The sequence below is a fragment of the Melanerpes formicivorus genome, unplaced genomic scaffold (assembly GCF_026170545.1).
Source record: "Melanerpes formicivorus ecotype bairdi unplaced genomic scaffold, bMelFor1.0.p_v2 SCAF_8, whole genome shotgun sequence".
Taxonomy (NCBI): Eukaryota; Metazoa; Chordata; class Aves; order Piciformes; family Picidae; genus Melanerpes; species Melanerpes formicivorus.
Genome location: NW_027142360.1, coordinates 24,586,046 through 24,609,532, shown reverse-complemented (window position 1 = coordinate 24,609,532; position 23,487 = coordinate 24,586,046). Strand labels below are relative to the sequence as shown.

At 43.6% G+C, this 23,487-nt stretch overlaps 2 protein-coding genes and 1 non-coding gene across 8 annotated transcripts; 2 read left to right on the top strand and 1 right to left on the bottom strand.

Annotated features, from left to right (window-relative positions):
* Nucleotides 1–1,790: 1,790 nt before the first annotated feature.
* On the top strand, nt 1,791–13,119 carry SLC25A3 (solute carrier family 25 member 3). 2 transcript variants are annotated; one of them, XM_068142768.1, is made up of 8 exons: nt 1,791–1,893; nt 2,043–2,196; nt 5,987–6,108; nt 8,610–8,789; nt 8,897–9,078; nt 10,366–10,538; nt 11,062–11,172; nt 11,285–13,119. In XM_068142768.1, the coding sequence occupies exons 2-8, from the start codon at nt 2,049–2,051 to the stop codon at nt 11,443–11,445; spliced, it is 1,077 nt and encodes a 358-aa protein (XP_067998869.1). In that variant the 5' UTR covers nt 1,791–1,893; nt 2,043–2,048; the 3' UTR covers nt 11,446–13,119. The 2 variants fall into 2 exon arrangements, with proteins under 2 accessions (XP_067998869.1, XP_067998870.1); XM_068142769.1 differs by lacking the exon at nt 5,987–6,108 and adding an exon at nt 5,701–5,822.
* LOC137443301 (small nucleolar RNA SNORA53) lies at nt 9,249–9,483 on the top strand. Its single transcript, XR_010987857.1, has one exon. It is a non-coding gene; the product is annotated as a small nucleolar RNA SNORA53 (small nucleolar RNA).
* A 2,002-nt stretch (nt 13,120–15,121) lies between the features above and the next one.
* On the bottom strand, nt 15,122–23,476 carry IKBIP (IKBKB interacting protein). Of its 5 annotated transcripts, none has more exons than XM_068142767.1 (4): nt 23,189–23,476; nt 21,643–21,869; nt 20,699–20,816; nt 15,122–16,280 (listed from the first exon to the last, which is right to left on the bottom strand). In XM_068142767.1, exons 2-4 carry the CDS (start codon nt 21,834–21,836, stop codon nt 15,525–15,527), a joined length of 1,068 nt encoding a protein of 355 aa, XP_067998868.1. In that variant the 5' UTR covers nt 21,837–21,869; nt 23,189–23,476; the 3' UTR covers nt 15,122–15,524. The 5 variants fall into 5 exon arrangements, with proteins under 5 accessions (XP_067998868.1, XP_067998866.1, XP_067998863.1 ...); XM_068142765.1 differs by lacking the exon at nt 15,122–16,280 and adding an exon at nt 17,075–19,587 and having other exon boundaries at nt 23,160–23,476; XM_068142762.1 differs by lacking the exon at nt 15,122–16,280 and adding an exon at nt 17,075–19,587.
* Between the last annotated feature and the right edge of the window lie 11 nt (nt 23,477–23,487).

Genomic DNA, 23,487 nt, shown 5'->3' with positions numbered 1-23,487 from the left:
GATACAGATTCAGCAGGACTATACACTATTTCTATTTTTTATAGGGTTATGTTAGACTGCTGTTTAATAGTACAGCTTGTTGGAAGTTAATTATCAGCTGAAACCAAAGAGAAACTTGTTGCTCCTAAGTGTCAGTGTCCTAGTTGTGCAAACTGCCATTAGATGTATATAGGTAAATATGGTTACATGGCCATCCTTCATAATTGGAAGGGGCAAAGGTTTTCTGTATGTTAAAAATCACAAAAAAAAAAAAAAGGCAATTCTTGCAGGTTTTTGTATGTTTTGTCAAGATAAGACACCAAGTTTCAATAATATCTAGAGGGGATTTGCTGATTAAATTTAATGTTTTGCTTTTAGATAAACATTGCTACCAGCAATTGTTCAGTGGTGAGTGAGTAGAGCAAACCAATGGCAAAATGAACAATTCTGGCCTGTCTTTATTGCTGGCAGTGAAGTGTGCAGCACTTCAGGCTCTCAGCTGGTTGCTAAACAAAAGTATTTGAGGAATGTCAGTTTCAGATAACCTTTCTCTCCTTGGCAGCTGGAGTCTGCTTTACTTGAGGGATTTAGTCAACCTTGAATTCTATGACAGTGCTCTCAGGTATGTATCACTTTCGTCTGTGTGTATCTGCCTGGATTACTTTGGTTGTGAAATACAGCAAATAGAGCCAAACTTTGAGGTTGGTGTGGCAGGTCATCCTGCGGGGAGCTTGGGTACTGCACCAACCGAGGGGGTTTCTCTTGTGTGGCAGTGCTGGTCTGCTATCGGTTACATTATGGCTCCATGCCCAGGAGTCACAGCTGGAGCTGAACTGTGGTTGCACCAGTTTTGTACTCTAAAATCACTAAAATGGGTGAAATCACACTCTGAGTTGCAGTACTTAAGGCCAAGCATGGCTGCTGTGCTAAATAACATTCTGCTTTGAACAAACCACTAACTAGCAATTCTTTAAGCAGCTGCAGGTGTTGTAGCATAGCCCATGTCAAGATGTTTTGCAAGCTTGCCCTCCAAAGGTGAAATTCAGCAGTAGAGGCTGCAGCCAAGGTTGTTTGGTGCCCACCTTCTGATGTTGCTTGGTTGCTGTGCTGTGGTGGGAGCCTGGTGAGAGGAGGGAACTCTGGTTAAGGTAAACCCAAGTGCAGGTGAACAGAGCTGGCATCAGGTGATACTGAGGATTTAAACTCCTCTTAGAAACTGGGTGAGATTCAAATTGCTGCAGAGTGTGACTCAAGGGCAGGCTCCTGTTCCAGGGGTGACGTGCCCTAGTACCTGGGTGTGTCTAGTTTGACATTACCTAGGGCTCCAACACGGCTGCCTAAAGGCTGCAGGAAACCTCTGAGATGATGGGCAAGCACCCACAGACGGGTAAAGACGAGGAAGGCATAGTGTTTATCACCATTAGGGTGAGCTGCTCGACCTCTGACTGTCCAGGTGCCCCTCGAAAGTTACCGACTTTCTCAGGCCTGGGGTAGCTGCGATGCCAGCCTGACCTCTACATGAGCAAGGACAGCCGCTGACCGGCCCGTGAGCCGACGGGCAGCCGTGGAACGCAGGCTGCACACTCACACGGGCCTGTCCATAGGATCTCTGCCAGTCGAGACCCTGCCTCCCCCTACGGGGCGCCACGACCCCGGGACCAGAAGGTGCCCGCGCTCCCCCCGAGCTCGGGGGCGCGCCGCGCAGGCGTGAGGGCGGCAGGGCGTTAGTCCCCGTTACGTGTGCGCCATGGTGGCGGTTCGCAGCGCGCCTCCGCCAATCGCCCTGCAGCTTGTTGGGCTGCGGCTCCGCCCCGCGCGTCGGCGAAGGACAAAGTGACGGCGCCGGGCCCGCGGTCAGCCTCTTCTCGCAGCTGCCGCCCGAGCAGCGGTCCAGCGCTGCCGCCATCTTAGGAGGTGAGTCGGGGCGGCGCGAGGGCGCCTGCCTGGCAGGACTTGCTTCTCGCCCCGGGGCGACGGACCGCTTTGGTGGTGCAGGGCCATCCCGCCGGGCCTGTGGCGGGCCTCCCGGTCCCACGCCTCTCCGCTCTTCTCGCCCCACTCAGGTCGCCATGTTTTCGTCGGTCGTGCCGCTCGCCCGGCTCAACCCTTTCTACGCGCCGCACTTCCAGCTGGCTCAGGATGGGATGAGGAAACGCGCGGAGCCGTCGGAGGCTCCCACCACGCGGCGGAGCTTGGCGGCCGCATCCGCCGCTGAAGGTGAGAGCGGAAGGGAGGGGTCGCGGTGGAGGCGAGACCTGTGGGCGGTGGGGGCACCGGTGCCCTTGCTGGCCCAGCTTAACTGGGCCTGTGCCCAGGGGTGAACGAGAGAAGGTTCGCGCTCCGCTGGGCTCGGCCGGGCCGAGCAGGAGCAGGCGCTGGGCCTATGCGCCCGCTTGTAGGACGAGGAAGGGCACGGGCGGGGGAGGTGCTGGCAGCCTCTTCCGCTTCCCAGTGCGGGTGTGCGGAGTAGCGGCAGGGAGCCGGGGTTGCCAGCAGAAGGAACGGGGAGGTTCTGGTTTAAATTAATCACAGTGACCTCTGACAGAGTCTGTCTTGGGGAGGAGAGAGTGCTTTTTTCCTGGCTTTGCTGGGCCTGCAGCCTCGGGGGACTGAGGCTCCAGGCCTGTACTTTCTTCCGTAGAGAATCTGCATCTGGATGGATTTGAAAGAGCATCTCTTCCAGAATAATTCTCTTTTTTCTTTCCTCTCCCCTGTTTATTTGCAGGGGAACATCTGAACATCCAGGTGTATTAGAGGTGCCTACAACTGGTCTGATTTTCGTGGTTGGGTTTTGTTTGGGGCTTCTTTTGGTTTCTTTTGCAGTTGTGGGGTACACACCAAGTAGCTCTGCTAAGATGAAGTGATGCATTGTAGATTTCAGTGCAAGTGCTTCCTGTGTGCTTTCTCAGAACTTTGACTTGCAAAGGTCAGACACTGATGACTCCTAAGAGCAGATGTAGAGGTTAAAAAACCCCACAGTAATTATATTAAGCTTTTAATTACTTAAAAATAGCTTTTTGCTTTTCCTGTGAAAGTAAAATAAGAGTATGAAGTTCAGCAGGACAGCTCTTCTGAAGAGCTGTGATTATTGAGGTATGGTAGTGCTGCAGCACAAACATTCACAGAGTATGTGAGAGGCAGAACATGGTGTTGGACTTCATTAAGTTTTCAGGAAAATAATTCTGCCTTTCAATGTAGTCATAATCCTGTTGCTAGCTAACTAAAGCCTTAAAATAGCTCTTTGGTGTGCTAAATATATTGACTAGGTGCAGTTATTTCTTCAAAGCATTATGCTTAATCTTCATCCTATTTGTAGGCAGATGTGGTCAAAGGTGACCAGAGTTCCGTAGTGTTTGTAGTGTTTTCTGCTGTGTGGGTTATTTCACATCTAGTTGGTTCTCTGGCCTTTGTGTTGGGAGAGTAACACGTTGCAGAAGATATCTGAGCTTATTCAAGGTCACACAAAGTCAGTACATACCACAAGACCTTTTGAGTCCATCTCAGGGCATCAACCGTGACACAGCTCAGAAACAAAGTGTTTTATGATTAGCTCTTGGAATTTGTCCTTGTTAACCTGTCAGATTGGTAGCAGAGAAATGAAATCGTTGTGATGTCGCTGCTAAGAAGAACAGATGTTTTTGTGGTGAATGTTCATATTTGAACAATTTGAGGATGTTTGTCTGAAGTCAGTGTCCAGGTGTATTGGAATAACTCTCTTGCCCTTTGTACTACATGTTTAGCCAGCTCTCTTTTTAGGTAACAGTTTTTAGGAAATTTGATTAATTCTGAAATAGAAAGTCTGGAATCTACTATGTCTTTTCTTTCTGATACTGCAATACTACTGTGAACCTCAGGTAGCTGTAAATAGCTCAAGCCTAATGGATACTGGCTTGCTTTTCTTAACTACTGTTCTTGAACAGCTAGCTGACAGATCAATTTGAATAATATAGTAACAAGCAATACATAAAGCTCTAATTTTCTGTGGCATCTACAGACATCTGTCATACTCCTCAGCTTATACTAAATTGAGAAAACAAGAGTTTGAATAAATGCTTCAGATACCTGGGCAGCGTGGTAACTACTGCAGGCCACAGATAAACCTAGACGGAGCTGCCCTGTAATAAACACCTGGAGTCTGTTCTTCGATTTACCTGCATAGAAAGCCTTGTTTGTGTTTGTTTAAGCGGTTCTTTTGGCAAGTGACTACATCTTGCAAATCTGCTAGCATAACAAAGCTGTTTTAGAGGGATATGCAAGTCCTGGACCAGCATATCTACAGTTAGGAACAGTATCTCAAATTCTCAGAGGTCGTGCATTATGCTGTTAACTGCTTTCTTGCTTTGAATTTAGACTTAATGTGGTGTTTGTGATTTGGTATTTAAAAACTACATTTTTATTGTTGCAATTAATTTTGAAGAGTAAGGTGAGAACTGTGAATGTAAAATCAGGAATATTTTGAGGAAGAAGTTCCCTTAATGACAGCAAAGTTAGGAGCTGGATGAGCTTGCTGGTGTAACTGGTGTTCTGTGGATGCTGTTATAATTGATGTTCATAAATTAATTTATTCAGGAAGCAAAAAGACCCAGCCAAGGAGCTCTGAATAAGATAGGTTTTTGCTGTCTTGATTAGTGGTTTTATGGAGGTAGCTCTTAGTAAGTTGATGTAAATCATTTAATGTCCATTATGTTGAAGCAGTGCCACTAGATCTAACGGCAAAAGAACCTACATTATTATCCCTTTCTGCTCTAGGGAGTATTTTCTGTACAGTGTATTGTTTTCTCTATGCTTGTTAAGTATAGTAATTTTGCTTATATGTTTAAAATGCTGAGTGTAGCAGCATAACTGTGGCTGCTACCTTGTAACTGTAAACTTGAGTGTTGTCTGATTGCACACAGTCATACCCCCTGTGGCTGCTTCAAAAACAGAAGAGGGAAACAAGAGCCTCGTTTTTCAGCTCCAGTAATTTTGCTCTATTGGCATTCATGAAAATTAATAACTCACTCTTTTGAGACTGGATTTATACATAGCACTGTATGGAACAGTGCAAATGGAGTATCCCTTGATTAAATGTGATGTAAAGTATTCATTAATGAACTGTGTTTGAGTGTCAGGTGTGATGGTCGGTAACATTCAGTGGTTTAATTAAACACTAGATGTATAAATCTGAGATGCTGTGGTTGAAAGAATTAAAATGTATAAAGAAGTAAAAAAAAAAATCTGAATTTACATAAATAGATGTTCACATCTGATCTCTCAGAACTTTATGATCTCTGCTTAAATACAGAAGTTGCACTATCACAGAATGTTTAAACAAAGAAGCTTTGTCTCCAGAATACTAGAGAAGCACTATTCTTGCTTAATTCCTTGATAGAAGAAAACGTTGGGCATTACAGCTTAGGGTCATGATTTCTGCTAGCAGCTTCAGGGATTAATTTCCATGGCTTTAGGTGCTGTGAGTTAAACCTTAACTGTGTCTTACACTGTTGTCCTAAAAGAACAAACTCATCTTGGAGGCTTAGAATAAAATCTTGTCAATCCAGAAAGTGTTAATTTAAAGCAAGGAATTATTTGAGTATAACACTGTGGCTGAATAATATAGCATGGGAGATTATTTCAGTTTAATAGTTTTGAGAAGGTAGCACTAAGTCAGTTTTGTTTTTCTGATCTTTGTTGCCTTTTATGATTGACCATACATACGTGTTTTTATTTTCAATTAACTAGAGTACAGCTGTGCATATGGCTCAAACAGATTCTTTTTACTTTGTGGCCTTGGTGGGATTATTAGCTGTGGAACAACACATACAGCACTGGTTCCCCTAGACCTGGTTAAATGCAGAATGCAGGTTTGTTCTGCATGCTGGTGTGTTGTGACATTGGCAAAGCATGTTCAGTGTGGTATACTTAATCTACTAATGAACTGGAGGCATAAACCATCCCCTGGACATCACTGTCCAACAATGCATGGAGCTAATGTAAAAGCATGGTGTGTCTTTATTTTTTGCTGCAGAATACAGTTGTGAATATGGCTCGCTCAAGTTTTATGCTCTCTGTGGCGTTGGTGGGGTCCTAAGTTGTGGCCTGACACACACTGCTGTTGTACCTCTGGATTTAGTGAAATGTCGTATGCAGGTTTGTATTAACTTCAACATTTCTTACACCTTTTTCTTTACCAAGCCAGCATTTTGAGAGTTTACAGCAGGGATGCAGTCTTTTCTGGGTGGCAGTAAACTTGAATGATGTTTTGAGTCTGCTATAAGACTAACAAAGTTTATTGGTCTGCTGTGATTTTATTACGTCCACTGTGAGACTTCAAGAGAAGCAGAGGTGTTTAGGACACCCTGAATTAATTACTTTACTGTATTTAGGCCACATTTAACTATTTGCTAAAAGGCACCTAGCACAATGTTACTCTCTGGCTGCTAGGCTGTCTGGCACTACTTATGTGCTTTGGAAGAAAAGAAATAGTATCCTTAATATTTTGAAGATCTAAGTTTTTTAGGCTGAAGTGACATGCATGTGGGATTTGATCTATTAATATTGTGGATATCAGTGCATGGCTTCTCTTTGGATACTTTCTAAGGATGCCACTTTAAATGGGTAAAACTTGAAATGGTATTGCCTTTTGCAATGCCATCTTCCTTATTAAAGTCATCTAGTGAACAGCCATGGAGGAAAACATACTCATGGATTTACCCAGGCAAATCTGTGCCTCAAGAACGGAGCACGCTTCCAGGCTTCAGGAAATAGAGTAACTAGTGCACAGGCTGACACTGATCATAAAAGTGGCAATTTTGCAACGATAGAACTCCTGAAATTAGGAGGGAACTATGAATTAGTCAGACCTACTAGTCAACACTGGGGTCTACTGCATGTGATGCTCTTCAAAATTATGCTGTTCTGGAAGGCCTTTGCTTAGCATTCTTTGCAAGAGAGGCTTTTGCACATACCTGAACACCTCAAATTCTGGTCTGAGACTCGTAATTCTGTAATGCATTAGGCAAATGTGAGGTGCATCGGGTGGAGGCAACATGCTGCTTTCTGGAAACCTTGCATTGAGACCAGGCTAGCTGTTTGGGAATTCCCTGTGTCTGGTAGTAGGGAAGACTTGTCAGCTGAGTGTTTTATTTCTGACAGTGTAGCTTAAGTGGACTCTCCTATTCTTACGGACTTAAAAATCCAAGATTGGTAGCTTGTCTACCCATGCCTAAGGTTGAGTTTCCTGAGAATGAGGAGATTGAGCATGGCTAAAGAGGATGTAGCATCCCAAACAGTTCTTAACCTGACTGCAGACTGGATTAACAGGCTGAAGGCCTGAGAGTACAGAGTGCTGCATATAAAAGTGAGAGCAAGGCCTCATACTTCCCAGGCTACAACTGCTTGGTAAGTATGCTCAGCTTGTGTTGTTAGCCCTGGGCTTCTGATGTGGTAAGGGTGGTGAATTTCCCCTCTCCAGCCCTGAAAGGAAGGTGCAAGAGGAGGGTTCCATGTGTATTCCAGGTGTGACTTTGTAAAACCTGTCAGCATCTCCCTCTTTACACATCCAGTACAGAGTATGTTACTAATCCTTTCTAGGTCCTCCAGGAAGAAAGTAATTGCCTCTTTAAGAGGTCAGCTTTTACATAGATGATAATTAAGCATGGTTCTGACATGAACACAGTTTAATTTTACAGTGCCCAAGTGAGCATTCAATTTTCTGAAATTCAGAATCTTTTAAAATTGACTTATTTGGGTGAAATAGTTCTCTAGTAGGTTGTTGTTAGACTGCAAGGTAGAACATCAGTCACTGCAAGCTGGCATGCCTGTCTGAAAGCTTTGGTTGACTTCTGATTTTGTCTTCCTTATTCTCTGAAATGTTGGATGATGCCAAATAGCAGGAGTAACAGTGGGATGTCAGAATGACCTGTTTGAGAATTTCTGTTAAATGGGTTTCATCTCACATGAAAGAAATTTTACTCAGGTTGGTGGTCTTGTAGTTGTGAAATTACAAGCGAAAACTTCCAAGTTTTGTGTGCAGAAAATGAGTTGTGTGTAGCCTTTACTGTGACATCAAAGTACAAGCATAGACAATTTTGAGTGCTCTTTCATCTACTTAGCTCCATCTGTCTTAATCTGACTGTGTGGAGGGATCAAACTAGCAGTGGACAAATAACCTTTTCTGATTAGGGATCAGGTGAATCATCAAGTGTGCTTTGTGACAACACCTGAGTGTCCCTAGGTGTGACACGTAGAGGGGTTGAGATTGCTGACAGAAGCTGTCACATTTTTAAAGACTCACTATGAATGTAATTATAGCAGTATACTACTGTCACTGCTGGAACAGTGAGTTCATGAACTCTTGTCAATACAGAAAGTCAGATTGTTGATTTGGAGAATAAAGGTAAAGCAAAATTCACACAGTTGGGTGGTTGCTGGGTATTGAGGAGCATGCTGACTATTACAGGAAGTGAGGGTTTGAGGCTGGCCAGCAACTGTTAAAGTTACACTGGTGTAACCTTGTGGTGAGTGCATTGTCTGTTCAGGGAACCTTAGGAAGCCTGCTGTATGAGGAATTTAAATAATTTTGTTTCGGAGTGAGGGGGTGAGAAGAGAAATGGTACTGTATCAAACAATTAACTTCCTGCTCTCTTTAGGTGGATCCACAAAAATACAAGAGCATCTTCAATGGATTCTCAGTGACAGTCAAGGAAGATGGCGTTCGTGGCTTGGCTAAAGGATGGGCTCCAACCTTTATTGGCTATTCCATGCAGGGGCTTTGTAAATTTGGTTTCTATGAAGTTTTCAAAATCCTGTACGGCAACATGCTGGGAGAGGTAAGCCTTAGGCGGCTGACGTGAGGCTGTGCGTCTGCTGCACAACACTGAGAGGAATCACAGAAGCAGGATTCACTAACAAAACCCTGTGCTTCCATTCCCTTCAGGAGAATGCATACATGTGGCGCACCTCGCTGTACTTAGCTGCATCTGCCAGTGCAGAGTTTTTTGCTGACATTGCCCTGGCTCCAATGGAAGCTGCTAAAGTTCGCATTCAGACGCAGCCTGGGTACGCTAACACCCTGCGGCAGGCTGTACCAAAGATGTTTGGAGAAGAAGGCATCTGGGCGTGAGTACCTCTTCGGTGTAGTTTCTATTTAGGGTCTTGATGTTGTGTATTTTAACCCAATGAAAAACTTCCTAAAACTAATTGTGGCTTCAGCTTGTAATACTTCCTGTTCTTTGTATGTCAAGCTAATAACAGCCACTCCATCACGGATTCCCTGATGTTACTAATTCCACATGCTCCTTAGATCCATCTTTGTGAGTATCTTTGTGCTGAGTTCTGCTGGATAACTTCAGTTTCTAGCAGTTCCAGTCAGAGATACTCAGCAACTTTTTGGTTGTACAGTCAAAGATGCTTGAGTCATTGGCATGTAAGAGTAATATAACTGCATGTTAGCTTTCTGTTCTGATAGACGTGGCTGTAACAAGTCATTTATCACTATCAGGACTTGGCTGGTATGCAGACATCACCCTTATTGCACTTGTAGTATCGTAGAATGTACTGAGTTCAAGGGCTCTGTAGAAGTCCTCTAGTCCAACCTCACTGCAGTAAGCAGGGGCATCCCCAATTAGCTGTTTGCTCAGAGGCCCATCAACCCTGATCCTGAATGTCTCCAGGGATGGGGTGTCCACCAGCTGCCCAGGCAACCTGTTGCAGCATCTCACCACCCTCATGCTAAAGAACTTCTTCCTGATGTCCAATCTAAATCTACCTTGCCCTAGTTTAAAACTTTTGCCCCTTGTCCTATCACTACAAGCCCTTGTAAACAGTTCCTCCCCAGCTTTCATCCCCTTCAGATACTGGAAGGCTACTATAAGGTCTCTCTGGCACTTTCTCAAGCCTGAAGAGCCCCAACCCTTTTAGCCTATCCTCATAGGAGAGGTATTCCGTCCCTTCTCTGGACCCTTCATTAGGTCTATGCCCTTCTTGTGTTGAGTATCACAGAAGCTGGACTTGGTACTCCATGCAGGTGAGATCTCACCAGAGCAGAGTGGCAGAATCACCTCTCTGCTGGCCATGCTTCTTGTGACACAGCCCAGGACATGCTTAACCTTCAGCACTGCATTGCTGCAAAGCATTCTAATCTGAAAAGTCACTACCAAAAAGCTGTGTGCCACTAGGTATCAAGTAAATTCTGATTTGTGTTGCTGGTTGAAGTTAGCCCTCAGGGACTACTAATAAATCTTAACATTTCTGTTCTATTGGTATTGAAACTATTCAGCCTTACTATCAGTATTTAGAGGTTGTGTTCTTGATAGCAACAAGCTAACTGGTTTTTTTCCCAAGATAGAAATGTGTGCCTGAAATACTGGTGAAAATGAAGCTGAGTTTGTCTCTGCTCTGGTTCAGTTTCTATAAAGGTGTTGCCCCACTGTGGATGAGACAGATTCCATACACAATGATGAAATTTGCCTGCTTTGAACGTACTGTTGAAGCTCTCTACAAGTATGTTGTGCCCAAGCCACGAAGTGAATGTACGAAAGGAGAACAGCTGGTAGTCACATTTGTTGCAGGCTATATTGGTAAGGAATCTTTGTCCTGCACTTCATTGATGGATTCCCACAATACTAGAAGCATGACCCTTTTCAGAAGGGTGTAACTAGAATGGGGGAATTTACTTGTAACTTCAAAATGTGCAGGGGGGAGAAAAAAACCTGTTCATTCTGTAAGTGGAAAATCAGAATGGTGGATCCTGTAGTAAGAGAATACTCTGAATTGTTAGTGTGTGTTACTAATGTTAAATGTCCAAGTTTGAAAACTGCAGCTGATTGCATTGGAAAAACTTGCAGCTTTGCTAGGCTGCAGAAGGTTGAGAGAAGGGGAAAAAGGTGACTTTTCAGGATCCAGGGAATCAGGAGTTTTGTTTTAGCAGAAGAGGTGCTGCAAAAGCAGAATCAAGGTGGTGTCTGATATTGACATCCAATAATAAGTAGCTACCTGCTGTATGTGCAATTTATTGGGTGTGTTTTGAATTGCTTGTACTTGGTCTGTGCAGTAATGGTACAGGTAAAGCACTGCAGAACTAATGTGGAATTACTGTTTCAGCTGGTGTCTTCTGTGCAATTGTTTCACATCCTGCTGACTCCGTGGTGTCTGTGTTGAACAAAGAAAAGGGCAGTTCTGCCTCACAGGTTCTCCAGAGGCTTGGATTCAGAGGTACATCAATTCTTTCATGTACTTTGGATCAAATGTGTGTGGTGTTCTGGGGAGGATTTCTTCTTTCTTTCATGGCTTCTTAACCCTGCTCCTGCTTTGCTTTGCTCCCCAGGTGTATGGAAAGGTCTCTTTGCCCGTATCATCATGATCGGTACCCTGACTGCACTACAGTGGTTCATCTATGATTCTGTCAAGGTCTATTTCAGACTTCCTCGTCCACCTCCACCTGAAATGCCAGAATCTCTGAAGAAGAAGCTTGGTCTAACTGAATAGACAGCTGATGGACTGACTATTCTGGCTGTCCCAGTGATGAGTTTCATGAAACTTTTATATATTTGTCTATGTAGAAAGCAAACTCTCTATGATGTCATTATTGGCTGTGCCCTCAGCTCACGCGAGGGTTGAAATTCTATCACTGTCATTGCCTGAAATAAATGAGAAACAGAGTGCTTAGTGTCTGTTTACTACTGCATATGTAAGTAAGCTTCATATCCTAGCAGCAAATACCTCAGATAGTCTCCTCCCTACTCTCCCCCCCAAAAAAAATGTAACGCAATTAACCTATTCTGCACTTTATGAACTAGAGAATTCGTGAAAGAATCGTAACGAAAAGGCTTTCACTGTTTCCAGGGAAGTGCCAAGAACCTGTCCTTGCAGAACTGCAGAAACTTAACTGCAATTTTATGCACTTTGAGTCCACTGTTTTATTTGCCTTTAATAAGCTGTTGGTGTAGAGGGGCTGAAATGAGACTGGTAAGAGCATCCTGGCCATAATATTGGTGTTCTCAGTAGAGATATTAAAGGAACCTTACCCCTAATAGAGCTGTTTCTACTTTGGGGTGGTCATCCCAACTAACTTAGGCTTACTTGACTAATTTCTGCTTCTGCTGGGCTTTGAACCACACCAAAGAACTTGGTCCTTTTGGTTTTACTGTGGAATTAAATAGCAGCTGCTACCTTAACAAAAGACAGGCTGATGTTAATAAAGAGTCTCAAATACAGCTGACCACTAGCAGCTTACTGCAGCTCACAGTAAGCTAAACAAACGGCTTGCTTCTTGACAAACTTGCCAGCTTTTCCCTACACATTTGTACTTCCGTAGTTTGAATTTTCTGTTTGGGTGGGGAGGGGCAGGTGATAGCATCTGAATGAGTTTAACCCCGAGTTTTGGTTGAACCATGTATTTGTGCAGAGCAGGAAGCCAGACTCCTTTTTTTATTGGGTTGTGTTCTGTTTGTTTTTTTTCTTTCTGGGCCTTCATGTGAAGAAATCCAGGCTTCTAGGCATGCAAGAGGAGACATTTGTTGCCCTTAAGGCAATGAATTTGCTTTTTCCAGAATATTTTCATCTTTTTACAGAAAGATGAGCATGCTGCCTTCTGTGTTTTTGCCTGTTCAAGAGCCCCCAGCTGATAATTACCTTGAGAATAATCCAGAAGGTGCCTCATAGACCATTAAGTGTTCACCACATCCAGTACTACTTTGCTCACTGGGTAGAGCTGGAGCTTGAAGTGTGCAAAGCTGTTTGGATATGCTGCCTTACAGCATGTGAGCTGATGGTATTGAACTTGGCTTGGCATTCACCTGTGTTGTACCACTCCTTCCTCTTGTGTCCTTCAGAGTCCAAAGAACAATCAGAGTAGGCACTGTTGGAGCAGTATAGATACACTGACCCCTGCATCTTTGCTGGAATTTGTTCTTGCTACCATTTTACACAGTGTTGTGCTTCTCACCCCCTGGGAAAGCCCTCCAAACCTCCAGGATTTTAGATGGTTATGCTAAACGAGCAAAGCTGAGACTTAGAATTGCCGCCTTTCAAAATAGGGAGAGAAATCTAATCCTGCTCCATTTCCCACAGTAAATATGTTTTTAGAGTGGTTGGTAGCTCCCTGCATCATACAGGAAAGTCAAATCCCATAAGTCTAAATAAAAGACTTGTACAAAAGTACTTTGGTGTTAAATCTATTTCATGATAAAAGTACCTTACATTTTATGGCCTCATTGTGACTGGGAACCTTTGAAATGATTTCAAAAATCATTAAATGCTCCTAAGAGCTTCCTTGAAGAGCATGAACTATGATGTGGTCTTGTATCAGGACCACTGGTGATAACTTCAAAAGCTGATTTAACTTCTCTGTGTGCTTCAGTTTGTTAGGAAAAACCACTCTCAGTGCACTTTCTTTAAAGACTTGTTTTAACTCTGTAGACTTTGCTATAGAATATCTCAAGTTCCTTCTGCTCCTGGGAAAGTGAAGCACTTTTGTTACATTTTAAAGCTAGCAGAAGAGTAAGACAAGTTTGGGCCATGCAGTGAGGTAATCTGATTGTTAAGTAATCCATTGGTGAGCTCAAGGCTCTCCTGTCATTCTGTGGAGCAAAATAGTTTTCTCTGGAACTGGGTCACCTTTGTGCAGCAGTAATAAGAATCTTAAACCCATTTTCTCTTTGCTCAGATAATTTTATCAAGGTAAATCTATACTCAGTGCTACTTCTTGTGTTGTGTTTCAGTGGAAAACCTGAGCAGGGAAGAGCATTGCCTTGCAGCTGCTGCTGGTGATGTTCAGCCATGTCTGGATGCTTGAGATGCCAGGGTTTAATGTGTAAAAATTGCTATGGCTTAAAGGGTTACCCACTGATGTTTTAAATACCCTTCAGTGGGCAAACTGTAGTATTGCAGCATTTGAAAGATGTAAATTAATTGTAGCCTTTAAGCTTTGTCATTGGTAACTGCTTTATAGGACTCATGGTGTTTTCTGAAAGCTGAGAAGATGGGACAGGGGAGCAGAGGAAAGTCCTTTTGAACTGGGATCAGCCCAGTCACTAAACCCTAAAGTGCTTTGTGAAACTGGATTATGTGTATGCTGGTTGTGTATATTGTTTTCTGAAGGAGAAAAGGTCATTTCTTGCTCTTGCTGCAGCTGGCTTGAGGTGTGTGGTCTGTATGGAGTAACAGCTCCACCCTCTGTGTTTGTATTGGGTTGTACCACGGATCAAATGTGCTGGCACTTGCTGAAATGTTTGTTGCATATCATTTTAAAATGGGCTGTGATGATAAAAGTAGTTGTAAATCATTACATCTCTACATAGAGATTATGTAGGTCACAGTGAAAACAATAAATATCCTGCTTTTTATAGCAAATATGAGTACCTTGGATAGCTGAGCTTAATAGCTACATGGCCTTGGCACAGACTATGACACCCCTGGCCAAGGGGTCCAAAACCAAAGTGGGGAAAGCCAAACATACTCCCCCTCACCAAGGAGTCCAGCCCAACATCTGGCTCACTGAGTCAGAGACCAGCATGCATGCCCATCCTCCCTGTCAGGAACACACCAGGACCCCAATACCCCTGGGCCTCACCCCTGTCAAGCTGCACCCTGTCTCCCCTGGTGAAAGACCCTCCAGTCACACTCAGTCCCAGACTCCCAAGGGAGCTGGCTGTATTTCTCTTGTAACTCTGTCCTGTCTCACTGCAGGGCATCTCCCTAGCTGTGACCTCTAGCACCTCCTCATTGCTTCCATCACACTGGAATGCAGTTTTAGTAAGCAGAGGAAGCTGAGGAGGAATGTTTGCTCCCTGCTTAGGCTTTGCTTCTTCCACTCCAGCCCAGCAATAATGACAAGCCCCTAACCTAGCAGTTAAATTGTGCTCTTCAGCCATACTGTTGAATGCCCAGTGACTCTCAAGGTCCCCCTGCCACAGCTTGGCCAGTTCTAAACACAGCTCTTGCTCCCTAACTGCAAGTGGTTCTCATCAGTCTCATTTTTTTCAGGGACAGAAGTAACTTCTCTGCTGCTCCCTCTACTATTTTACAGGCTAAGCAGCAATGAATGAGCACCACCCAGGACTGCTGACCAGATACCATGCCACCAGGAGAAAGTCATCAGCAGGTCTTTGAAAGCATTGTCCCCATATAGGGTTCTGTGTTCTAAAGCTGTAACAGTGCTGCTGTTTAACTCTGCCTGGAAATCACAATTTTATTTCCTTCCTTTGGAGCAGGAAAGCTGAAGATCTGTCAGTCTTGGGTCCTGCATCCTTCATGAAAGCAACCTAAAGGTGAGAACATTTTTGTGCTGGAATGCTGGTTTATTGTACAAAAGAAGCCATTTATAAAACCTAGCACCTGTCATCCTTCAGGAAGACAAATCTCTGCAGGTGTGGTTTTGCTCACACCATAGCTTGTCCCTTGACATCAGTTAAGACTTTTTCTTCTGTCCTTTTCCAAGGAAGAGGACAAATCTCAAGTTTCAGTGTGCTCCTAGAGGAAGCTTTTAAATATTGTTGTCTTAGTACTAAACATGAAGTTAACACTGCTCAAACTGCTATTCTCTCAGCAGTGGCACTTCACAGTGATCAGTTCATGCCTGAAACTTTGCTTATTCCATCTTCCATGTCTTTGGCCTTGCTCTGAACTCTTGTTAGATTGCTCAGTTTCTCATTGAGCAAAGCAATTTCCTTCTCCTGCTGCAATACATTGTCCACTAACTTTCCTATTCTCAGCGTCAGGTCATTTATCAGTGGCTCCAAGGTAGCAAAATCCTTTGTAAGTTTGTACACCTTGGGTTTTAAATCGTTTGCAAAGGTAACTGTCTTCAGAACTTTTGCTCTGTCACCTTCCAGATTCAAAAGCCTATCTGAGTGCTTGTTAAAATCCCTCCTGACCTCAGCTAGCGCTGTCTTCATTTGCTCAATTTTTCTTGCGTTGCTGGAGGCCAAGCTCTGTAGCTGGGAACTTCGGTCGATGCTACTGGAAAGCAGCTCACCTATAGTCTTTACTGTCTTCTTTTCACCTTTTTCTACTTTATCCTCCAGTGTTTGCAAGGATTCTGCCAACACAGCCATGTCTGAGACCAGGCCTGAGATGCGCCTGATGTCGGTTTTGACTGTCACAATTGTCAAAGTTATGTTCCTCGCTACAGAAGCTGTGTTTTCTTCAGCACTTGAAATGGCACCAAAAAGGGCTGTGAAATTCTTCTGCAGCTCTTCTTGCTTGTTCATGATGCTGCCAGATGATGTTTTGGCCATGTCAATATCTTCCTGCAGATGTTTGATGTCAGAAACTATTTGAAGGTCTTCCAGCTGTTCCATGAAGTTCCAAGTATTTTCACACTGGAGGGATACAAATACAAATGTTTGACCAGCTCTCCAGCTTAACAGCACACAGCAAAATCCAAACCTATTGTTCTCATTGAAATATCTTAACTATTCTGATACAGAAATTAAGCACAAGCCCTGGCTTTAGGAAATAAACTTCTGTTGGAACACAACCAACTATGCAGGAGGTGGCTCTATGACTTCACAGCACCTCTGAAAACCCAAGTCACCAAATGCAATCCTCTGATTTACAGGGGATTTTGTACCTGGGTGATCCAGAAAGACAACTGTAGAAGCATTTTAGAAAGGATGCCCAGTTTAAAATTCTCTTATCCAGAAATCATGAACCCAATGATGTGTTTGTTTTGGTGATCACACTGTGTATTTTGAACATGGCATTCACAGAAGGGAAAAAACCAAACCAAAGGATTTGGGCATGGTTCCCTTCTGTTTAAATAGCCACCAACACACAGGAGAAAGATGACTTAAAACAGCCAGCCCTGCATCCATGAGGGAACACACACTGCTGTTGGAGTTTTGACTGAATTTGCTACTTCACTCTTCTGGGTTTTAGGGTTTTTTCGGTGATTACTTTTTGGCTTTCAAGTTTGAGAGGAAGACTGAAAGATAAAATTTGAGTGATACTATCCTGTTAAAACCCCAGTACGAACTTGGGAGAGCAAAAAAAGACACTAAATGGGCAAGCTGAAACACATCTTAAGAGGCTGCAATTAGTTTTCATACATTTTGTTCCACTAGAAATAAAAATATCACCAAGGAAAGAAATATTTTGAACTTTTTGAGAGTGTTGATCATTCCTCAGGGGCACAGAACTGTTTCCTTGAAAACAATCTCAGGTAAATTCAGCTTTCAGGAGGGCTGAGGTTGATGACAGACATTAAAAAGGGGAGCACACCACCCTTCCCCAAAAATAAATGAAGTAGAATCAGATTGGAACACAGTTGTGGGGAAAAAAAAAAAACCAACCAAAGGTATTTGTAAAACATTTCCATAAAGAACAGAGTAGCTGAGGGGAACACTGGAAACTTGAAGTACTTATTCCATACCTTTTCTGGAAGAAGAATTTTGTTTGTAATAGATTATGCACTAGGACAGGGCATAAGGTATAACCAGAGTATGTATTTTATTGAGTATGACTGTAAATAGATACAAACAGATACAGAAGAATAGGAAACTGAAAGACTTCATAACATTGAGAAAAGTTGGTGTGAAAACTCTGTTACCCCTTCAAGAGACTGTAAATAAATGAATTTACAAACCCAGCAAGACTGAATTCAAGCCTGACCATGTCCTAATGTCATGGGCCTCTATTAAATCTCCTTTCCTGAGTTCAGGAGTTGGAAATGATCAAGACCTAAGGCTGTAGGCATAAATTTATGGTAGTCCTGAGATCAAATTCAATGAACAGCTCCCACTCCTATTAAGTAGGTCTACATCCTGTGTTAAGTATATCTATTAGACCTGTGCATAACCTAGGTATTCCCTCCCTCCTAGTATGTAACTCCATGGCTTTCATTAATTGCTTCTGCAGCATTTAGCTCACCACATTTTGGGAAACAGTGACACAGTGGCTTTTTTCCCCCCTTTGAAATGCAACACCGTACCAGACATGTCATGTAAGCCCTAACAGAGAACATTCTACCTAAGAAAAGCTTAAGACCTGTCTCTAACAGCTCCATAACAAACCAAATGAACTCCTAAACTAACACAGTGACTGATCACACCTAGCTGGCAAATTGAAAGATGGAAGAATCTAATCTGTTCATAAGGACTTAAATCTGTATATAGTCAAACAACCTCAGTGGCAGAACAAAACTATGGCAGTTGAAAAGGCTGGGAATGAGGTTTAAGGAAGCTATCTGCACCAAGTCAAAGAAACAAAAAGAGAACACCAGCCATGAAACCCTGTGCCTATGAACAGTGGTAACAAGAAGAGGTTCTCAGTAATTCACTCTCTTCTTTTATACTGCTGTGTCCAAGCTCCAGCTGTTACAAACACACTCAGTGCTTTCCTGCACAAAGCACGTTGAGATCATAGTAACAACTCTGACCTTGCACCCTAAGCACAAAACCATTGTAATATTCAACATGTGACATGCCTAGAGATAAGAACTTAAACTGTTGTCCTAAATCCATAGAATAGAATACAAAAAGTAACAATGTGAAAAACCAACTGGTGAAAAGGGAACAGAAATTGTAATCTGCTGTCTCTCATTTTGACTTTTCCCTTTAAACCTGAATACTTTGTTCCTTTTCAATTAAAATGAACTTCTAACAAACAAGCTGAAAACAATCCTGAAGAAAACACTCCCTCAGCACAACATTCTTTGCTCTCTAGCCTCTTTACTAGAGGTCTGTCAGCCCGATGCAATGCCTCTTTAGTGACAATATTTCAGCTAGCATTAACTTCTGTTGGAGTGACCGTTTGTTATAAAGTGCTCTTTCATCAATGAAACCCCCAACTCCACATTCACTCATCCTCCTCCTCCTCATTTTCTGAGTTGTAGCTTTCTGGAGTGATTTCTTTTACTTCTGCAGATACTTCTACATCAGGCACTGCTTCTTCTAAGGCCACTATTTCATTTTGCATTTTCAACATGCTGTTATTTTCCTGTAAGCTTTCAAGAACCTTTTGCATCTCTGCTGTATCAGAAAGAGTTTTCAGCATGTCATTTTCTACAGCATATAGCTGTGTTGTCAAGTCCTCTATCTTTTTCTCCATACTTAGCATTTCACTTGATAACCTAAGAATAGAGTGAACAGCATTTTCAATTGTTGGCAAATGGGCCTTGCACTCCTCAATTTTAGGTTCATAGTTCACAAGTTTCTGATTCAGCTCTGTGTTCTTGGCTACCAGACTATTCTGCTGTTCTTCTAGCTTTTCAACTGCCTCTGCTTGTGAGTCCAGCTTTTGTTCAACTCTAGAGAATTCATCATCTTCTTGCCTTTTTAGTGTTTTAATATTCCTGGCTGTACTCTCTTCCAAATCTTTTACTCTTTCTGAAAGGGATTTAATTCTTTGGTCAACTTCATTAATTTGGGAAGCAACTTCCGTATGTATGGACTTGGCTTCAGACTTTAAACTGCTAGCGTTTGTGTTCAATTCATCCAAGCTTCTTCTCCAGGAACTGGTAACATTTTGGAACTTCTCATTAATGATCTGCATCTTTACAGAGAGAGTTTTTTCATTGTTCTGTATATCATTTACGATGTTATGAAGAGAAGAGATTTCCTGCTCAAACTCAGTCACCACAGAGATGGATGAGGCAGCTTCTTCTAGGATACTTTCAGAAGACTCAAGCTGCATTTATAACACAAAACAATGCCCAATGTCGACTTAACAAAAGCGAGAATAGAAAACCATTTGCATTCAGTTAACAGAGAATCAAGTCCTTCAGAAGCCACTTTGTAACAAGCAAAGGTCCTATATAAACACACATTTAATCTTGAAAGCATTGTTGATTAACCTAGCATGAAAAACTCAGAGAAGAGGTTGGTTGGTGTTAATTTCTACAGGGCAGATGCTGTTTTCTTTGTTGTCAATCACCTTCTCTTTCATGTTCTTTTTTCCCCCCAAACACACCACACTACACAAATCATCTCCTGCAACGTTTGGCAATCTGCAGTGCAGTATATAAATATCCAAGTTGCATCATTTCTAAATGACATCATTATGAGAGCAGTGCTAAACATCACTGGCAGAAGCCCTGCTGCACTTCCCATCATGATTTGTAAGATACAGGGGATAATTTGACAGCCAGCCCAAGTTTTCTGCCTCATAATGCCACACATGGATAAGAAAATTTCAGAAATACCAGTGGAAAAATACAGCTATCATTTCATTATGCTTTTCATTCCATACCATGAGGGTAGTGGAACACTGGAAGAGGTTGCCAAGGGAGGTGGATGAGGCCCCATTGCTGGAGATATTCAAGGTGAGGCTTGACAGGGCTCTGGGCAACCTAATCTAGTTGAGGATGTCCCCACTGACTGCAGGGGGGTTGGACTAGATGACCTTTGGAAGTCCCTTCCAACCCAGACCATTCTGTGGTTCACATGATTTGAGCTGGTGTGCTACAGAAAACTGCCTGTGTATTGTCTTCAATTCAATCTGTATTTGAATTCTAGACAGACCAGAACTTGCAAAATGAAGTTTGTGCATGAATAAGTTTAAAATAGTTGAGTGCCTTCAAAATAACAGAGATACAGCCACTGTGTTCACAGACTTGACCAATAGTATGGATTAGACACATTTAGTGACATTAAACAGCCTCCAAAGGCCCTGCTATCCACAGGCCAAGTAGAACACATTATCAAAATGTGTCTTAAAACCATCAGTTAACTGAGTGGAAGCAAAGTAAAACAACAGCAGAAGTCCACATGAGCTTATCCAATCAGGATGTCATGATTACCTTCTTCGAAATCAAGTTAACTCTGGTTTCCACATCCAGGAACTTTTCAGCTTCCTGCCGTAGGAAATGATACTTTTTTTCCATATCAGCAAATTGATTTGACTGCTGAAACAAGAACCTGCAGAGAAATAAACAGTAAACATAACTGCATCATTAGCATATCCAAGTGTTCCAGGGCCTGATTCACAGCCATCTCTTCCTGCAGGGATTTGTGTTCACAGAGGAGGGCTGTGAAGATGGCTGGAGCATCTCCCCTATGGGGACAGGCTGAGGGAGTTGGGGCTGTTCAGCCTGGAGAAGGCTCTGGGGAGACTTCACAGGAGCCTTCCAGTATCTGAAGGGGTCTACACAATAAAAAGCTGGAGAGATATATTTTACAAACACTTGCAGTGATAGGATGAGGGGAAATGGATTGAAGCTGGAAGAGGGTAGACTTTGACTCAGTATTAGGAAGACATTCTTTACAGTGAGGGTGGTGAGACACTGGAACAGGTTACCCAGGGAGGTTGTGGATGCCCCTTACTTGGAGATGTTCAAGGCCAGGCTGGATAAGACCTTGAGCAACCTGGGCTAGTAGAATCCCCCTACGGCAGGGGGATTGGAATTAGATGATCTTTAAGGTCCCTTCCAACCCAAACCATTCTAGGAATTTATGAATTAAGTTGCTCCTCAGTTACATGTAGTCTCCAAAGCAGGTATTTACAATTCATGAGCAGGATACCTTTCAGCCTGTCAACATGACAGAAGAAATCCAGCTTCTATAATCCCTCACTGCACACTTGTGGATACTGCTCTTCTCTTCTTGATCCTTCTAGTTTTAACAAGCATCTGTAGTCACTTAACCCAAGCACTATATTCAAATGTAACTATTCATATTGCCTGTGACCTAATACAGGGTAGAATACAAAAGAAAACAGTAAAGTCCACTTTAGAGAGTTACCTACCAGGAAAGCACCAGGCAAAGAGCAAGGGAAATTACACTCAGGCTTGTCCTTGAGTCCATCCAAAACGTGTTCCGATTATTGCTGGTCCTGGGACTCGCCATCTTCCCAAAATTATTATGCTTCTCAACCTTCTGTGAACCTTCATTGGTCTTGGGTGAAGAAAATCCTTTTTTCCTCTGCTTAATTTCAGACATTTTGTTGTTTTTCTTTTAAAGCAGAAGAGACAACTAGGAGGGGGGAAAAATAAAAGGCAAACCCAAAAAGGTCTTCCAAACATCCTCAAATACACCTTTTGCCCTTTAGTTATGCATTATTTGAACTTTTGGAAAGTGTCCTAAGGCTTTGTGAATGTTTTTCTATACTACAGAGCACTGTTTCCATGTTTTCTCACACTGAACTGACTTTTCAAACTTGAGCTAATGTCATCTTTCCAGAAACATTTCATCTGTTGCACGTAAACCATTTAAAACCTATAGGTAACATCACAAGGACTGAAAGCATGGCTGCCTCTTTTTTTCCCCCTAGTTGTTCACTGTCACAATGCAATCAGCAACTTCACTATCTTGTTTTATTTGTAAATCTCTTTTAGAAACAAACAACTTCACATGACAAAGGGGGGAATTCATTTTCTCAGGTTTAGAAAATGAGATTGCAAATCAAACTTTAACTTAGAAACGTTGTAATGCTTTCCTCTCATCTGTAAAACCAGAGACATCAGTTAACAGAAAGCCATTACCTGGAAAATACAGAAGATGAATGAAACAGTGCATGAAACAAAACCTGTCATTTCCTCTTTGGTAAAAATGAAGGTTTGAACAGATTCAGGCAATTGACTGTCCAACTTCAGAGTACAAAAGTTCATATTCTAACCAAATGTGGAGTTCTCAAGCCCAGAATCTTTCACCCTACTGCTCAAAAGGGACTTGGATCCCTGGTGGATTCAGTTCAGCACAGTTTTGAGACAAAAATGTTGTTTCTTTCTGGGTTATTATGCGTTACTGCCACTCGTGTTGCATGCTCCGAGTTTGAAGGATGTAGAAAAATCCCACCTCTTCCTCTCAAAAGAAGAGAAGGCGAAAGTGTTATTTTTATAACTTTCAGAGCACCTTTGGGATTGAGAGCACGTATAATGAGGTTAAAATTAAAAAGTCTGCACGGTAGCTAGCGAAGTAGTGTAATGCAGGAACGACTCAGCTTTAGAAGGACACCTTCACAGGCAGTGCAGAGGAACCAGAGACCCTCCCGAGCATCCCATTCCTCCCGACCCCCCTCTCGCCTCACCGTCACCCCGGGCCTGCCTGCGCCCCTCCCGGGACACCAAAACGCGACCGACTGTTCCCTCCCCTCCAGGGCACTTCTACTCTGCCCTCGGGGCTCCCAGGACACAGCCCCCCCAGCCCGGGAGCTCCCCGCCTGCCCTCGGGGTCGGCCTGCCGGACACCACCCAGCCCCGGCGACAGCCCATCCTCCCGCGGCCCTGCCACTTCGGGCCACCTTCCCCCTCCCCACCGGTGCACCTCCGGTACCCTCGACGCTTCCTACGGACCCAGCTGCAAGGCGGCGAGAGCATGAAGGGCTGGCCGGCCTGCCCGCCCCGCCGGTCCCACGTTCGCACCCCCCGGAGCTCCACCTCCGCGCCGGGCCAGCACCTGGCGCCTCGCCCGTTGCGGCCGTTGGCAGCCGCCGGCAGCCGCGCCCCCAGCGCCACGTCAGGCGCGCTCCCGCCGCCAGCGCCGAGGCAGGCGAGCGGGGCCGGCACGCGCAGCTGAGCCTCCGTGGCTCTGCGCGGGAGCGCGGGGCTTTGTTCCGTGCGGCGCAGGTCGGGGCCGGGCTGCTGCCGGGCAG

What these genes read in the sequence shown, in the direction of transcription:
- SLC25A3 (XM_068142768.1), top strand. Translation starts at nt 2,049, where the DNA reads ATGTTTTCGTCGGTCGTGCCGCTCGCCCGGCTCAACCCTTTCTACGCG. An exon ending in GGAGAAGAAGGCATCTGGGC is followed by an intron (nt 9,079 to 10,365) that starts GTGAGTACCTCT and finishes GCTCTGGTTCAG; the next exon opens with TTTCTATAAAGGTGTTGCCC. An exon ending in CCAGAGGCTTGGATTCAGAG is followed by an intron (nt 11,173 to 11,284) that starts GTACATCAATTC and finishes TTTGCTCCCCAG; the next exon opens with GTGTATGGAAAGGTCTCTTT.
- IKBIP (XM_068142765.1), bottom strand. Translation starts at nt 21,836, where the DNA reads ATGTCTGAAATTAAGCAGAGGAAAAAAGGATTTTCTTCACCCAAGACC. An exon ending in CTTTGCCTGGTGCTTTCCTG is followed by an intron (nt 20,817 to 21,642) that starts GTAGGTAACTCT and finishes ATTTCTCTGCAG; the next exon opens with GTTCTTGTTTCAGCAGTCAA. An exon ending in TTAACTTGATTTCGAAGAAG is followed by an intron (nt 19,588 to 20,698) that starts GTAATCATGACA and finishes TTATAAATGCAG; the next exon opens with CTTGAGTCTTCTGAAAGTAT.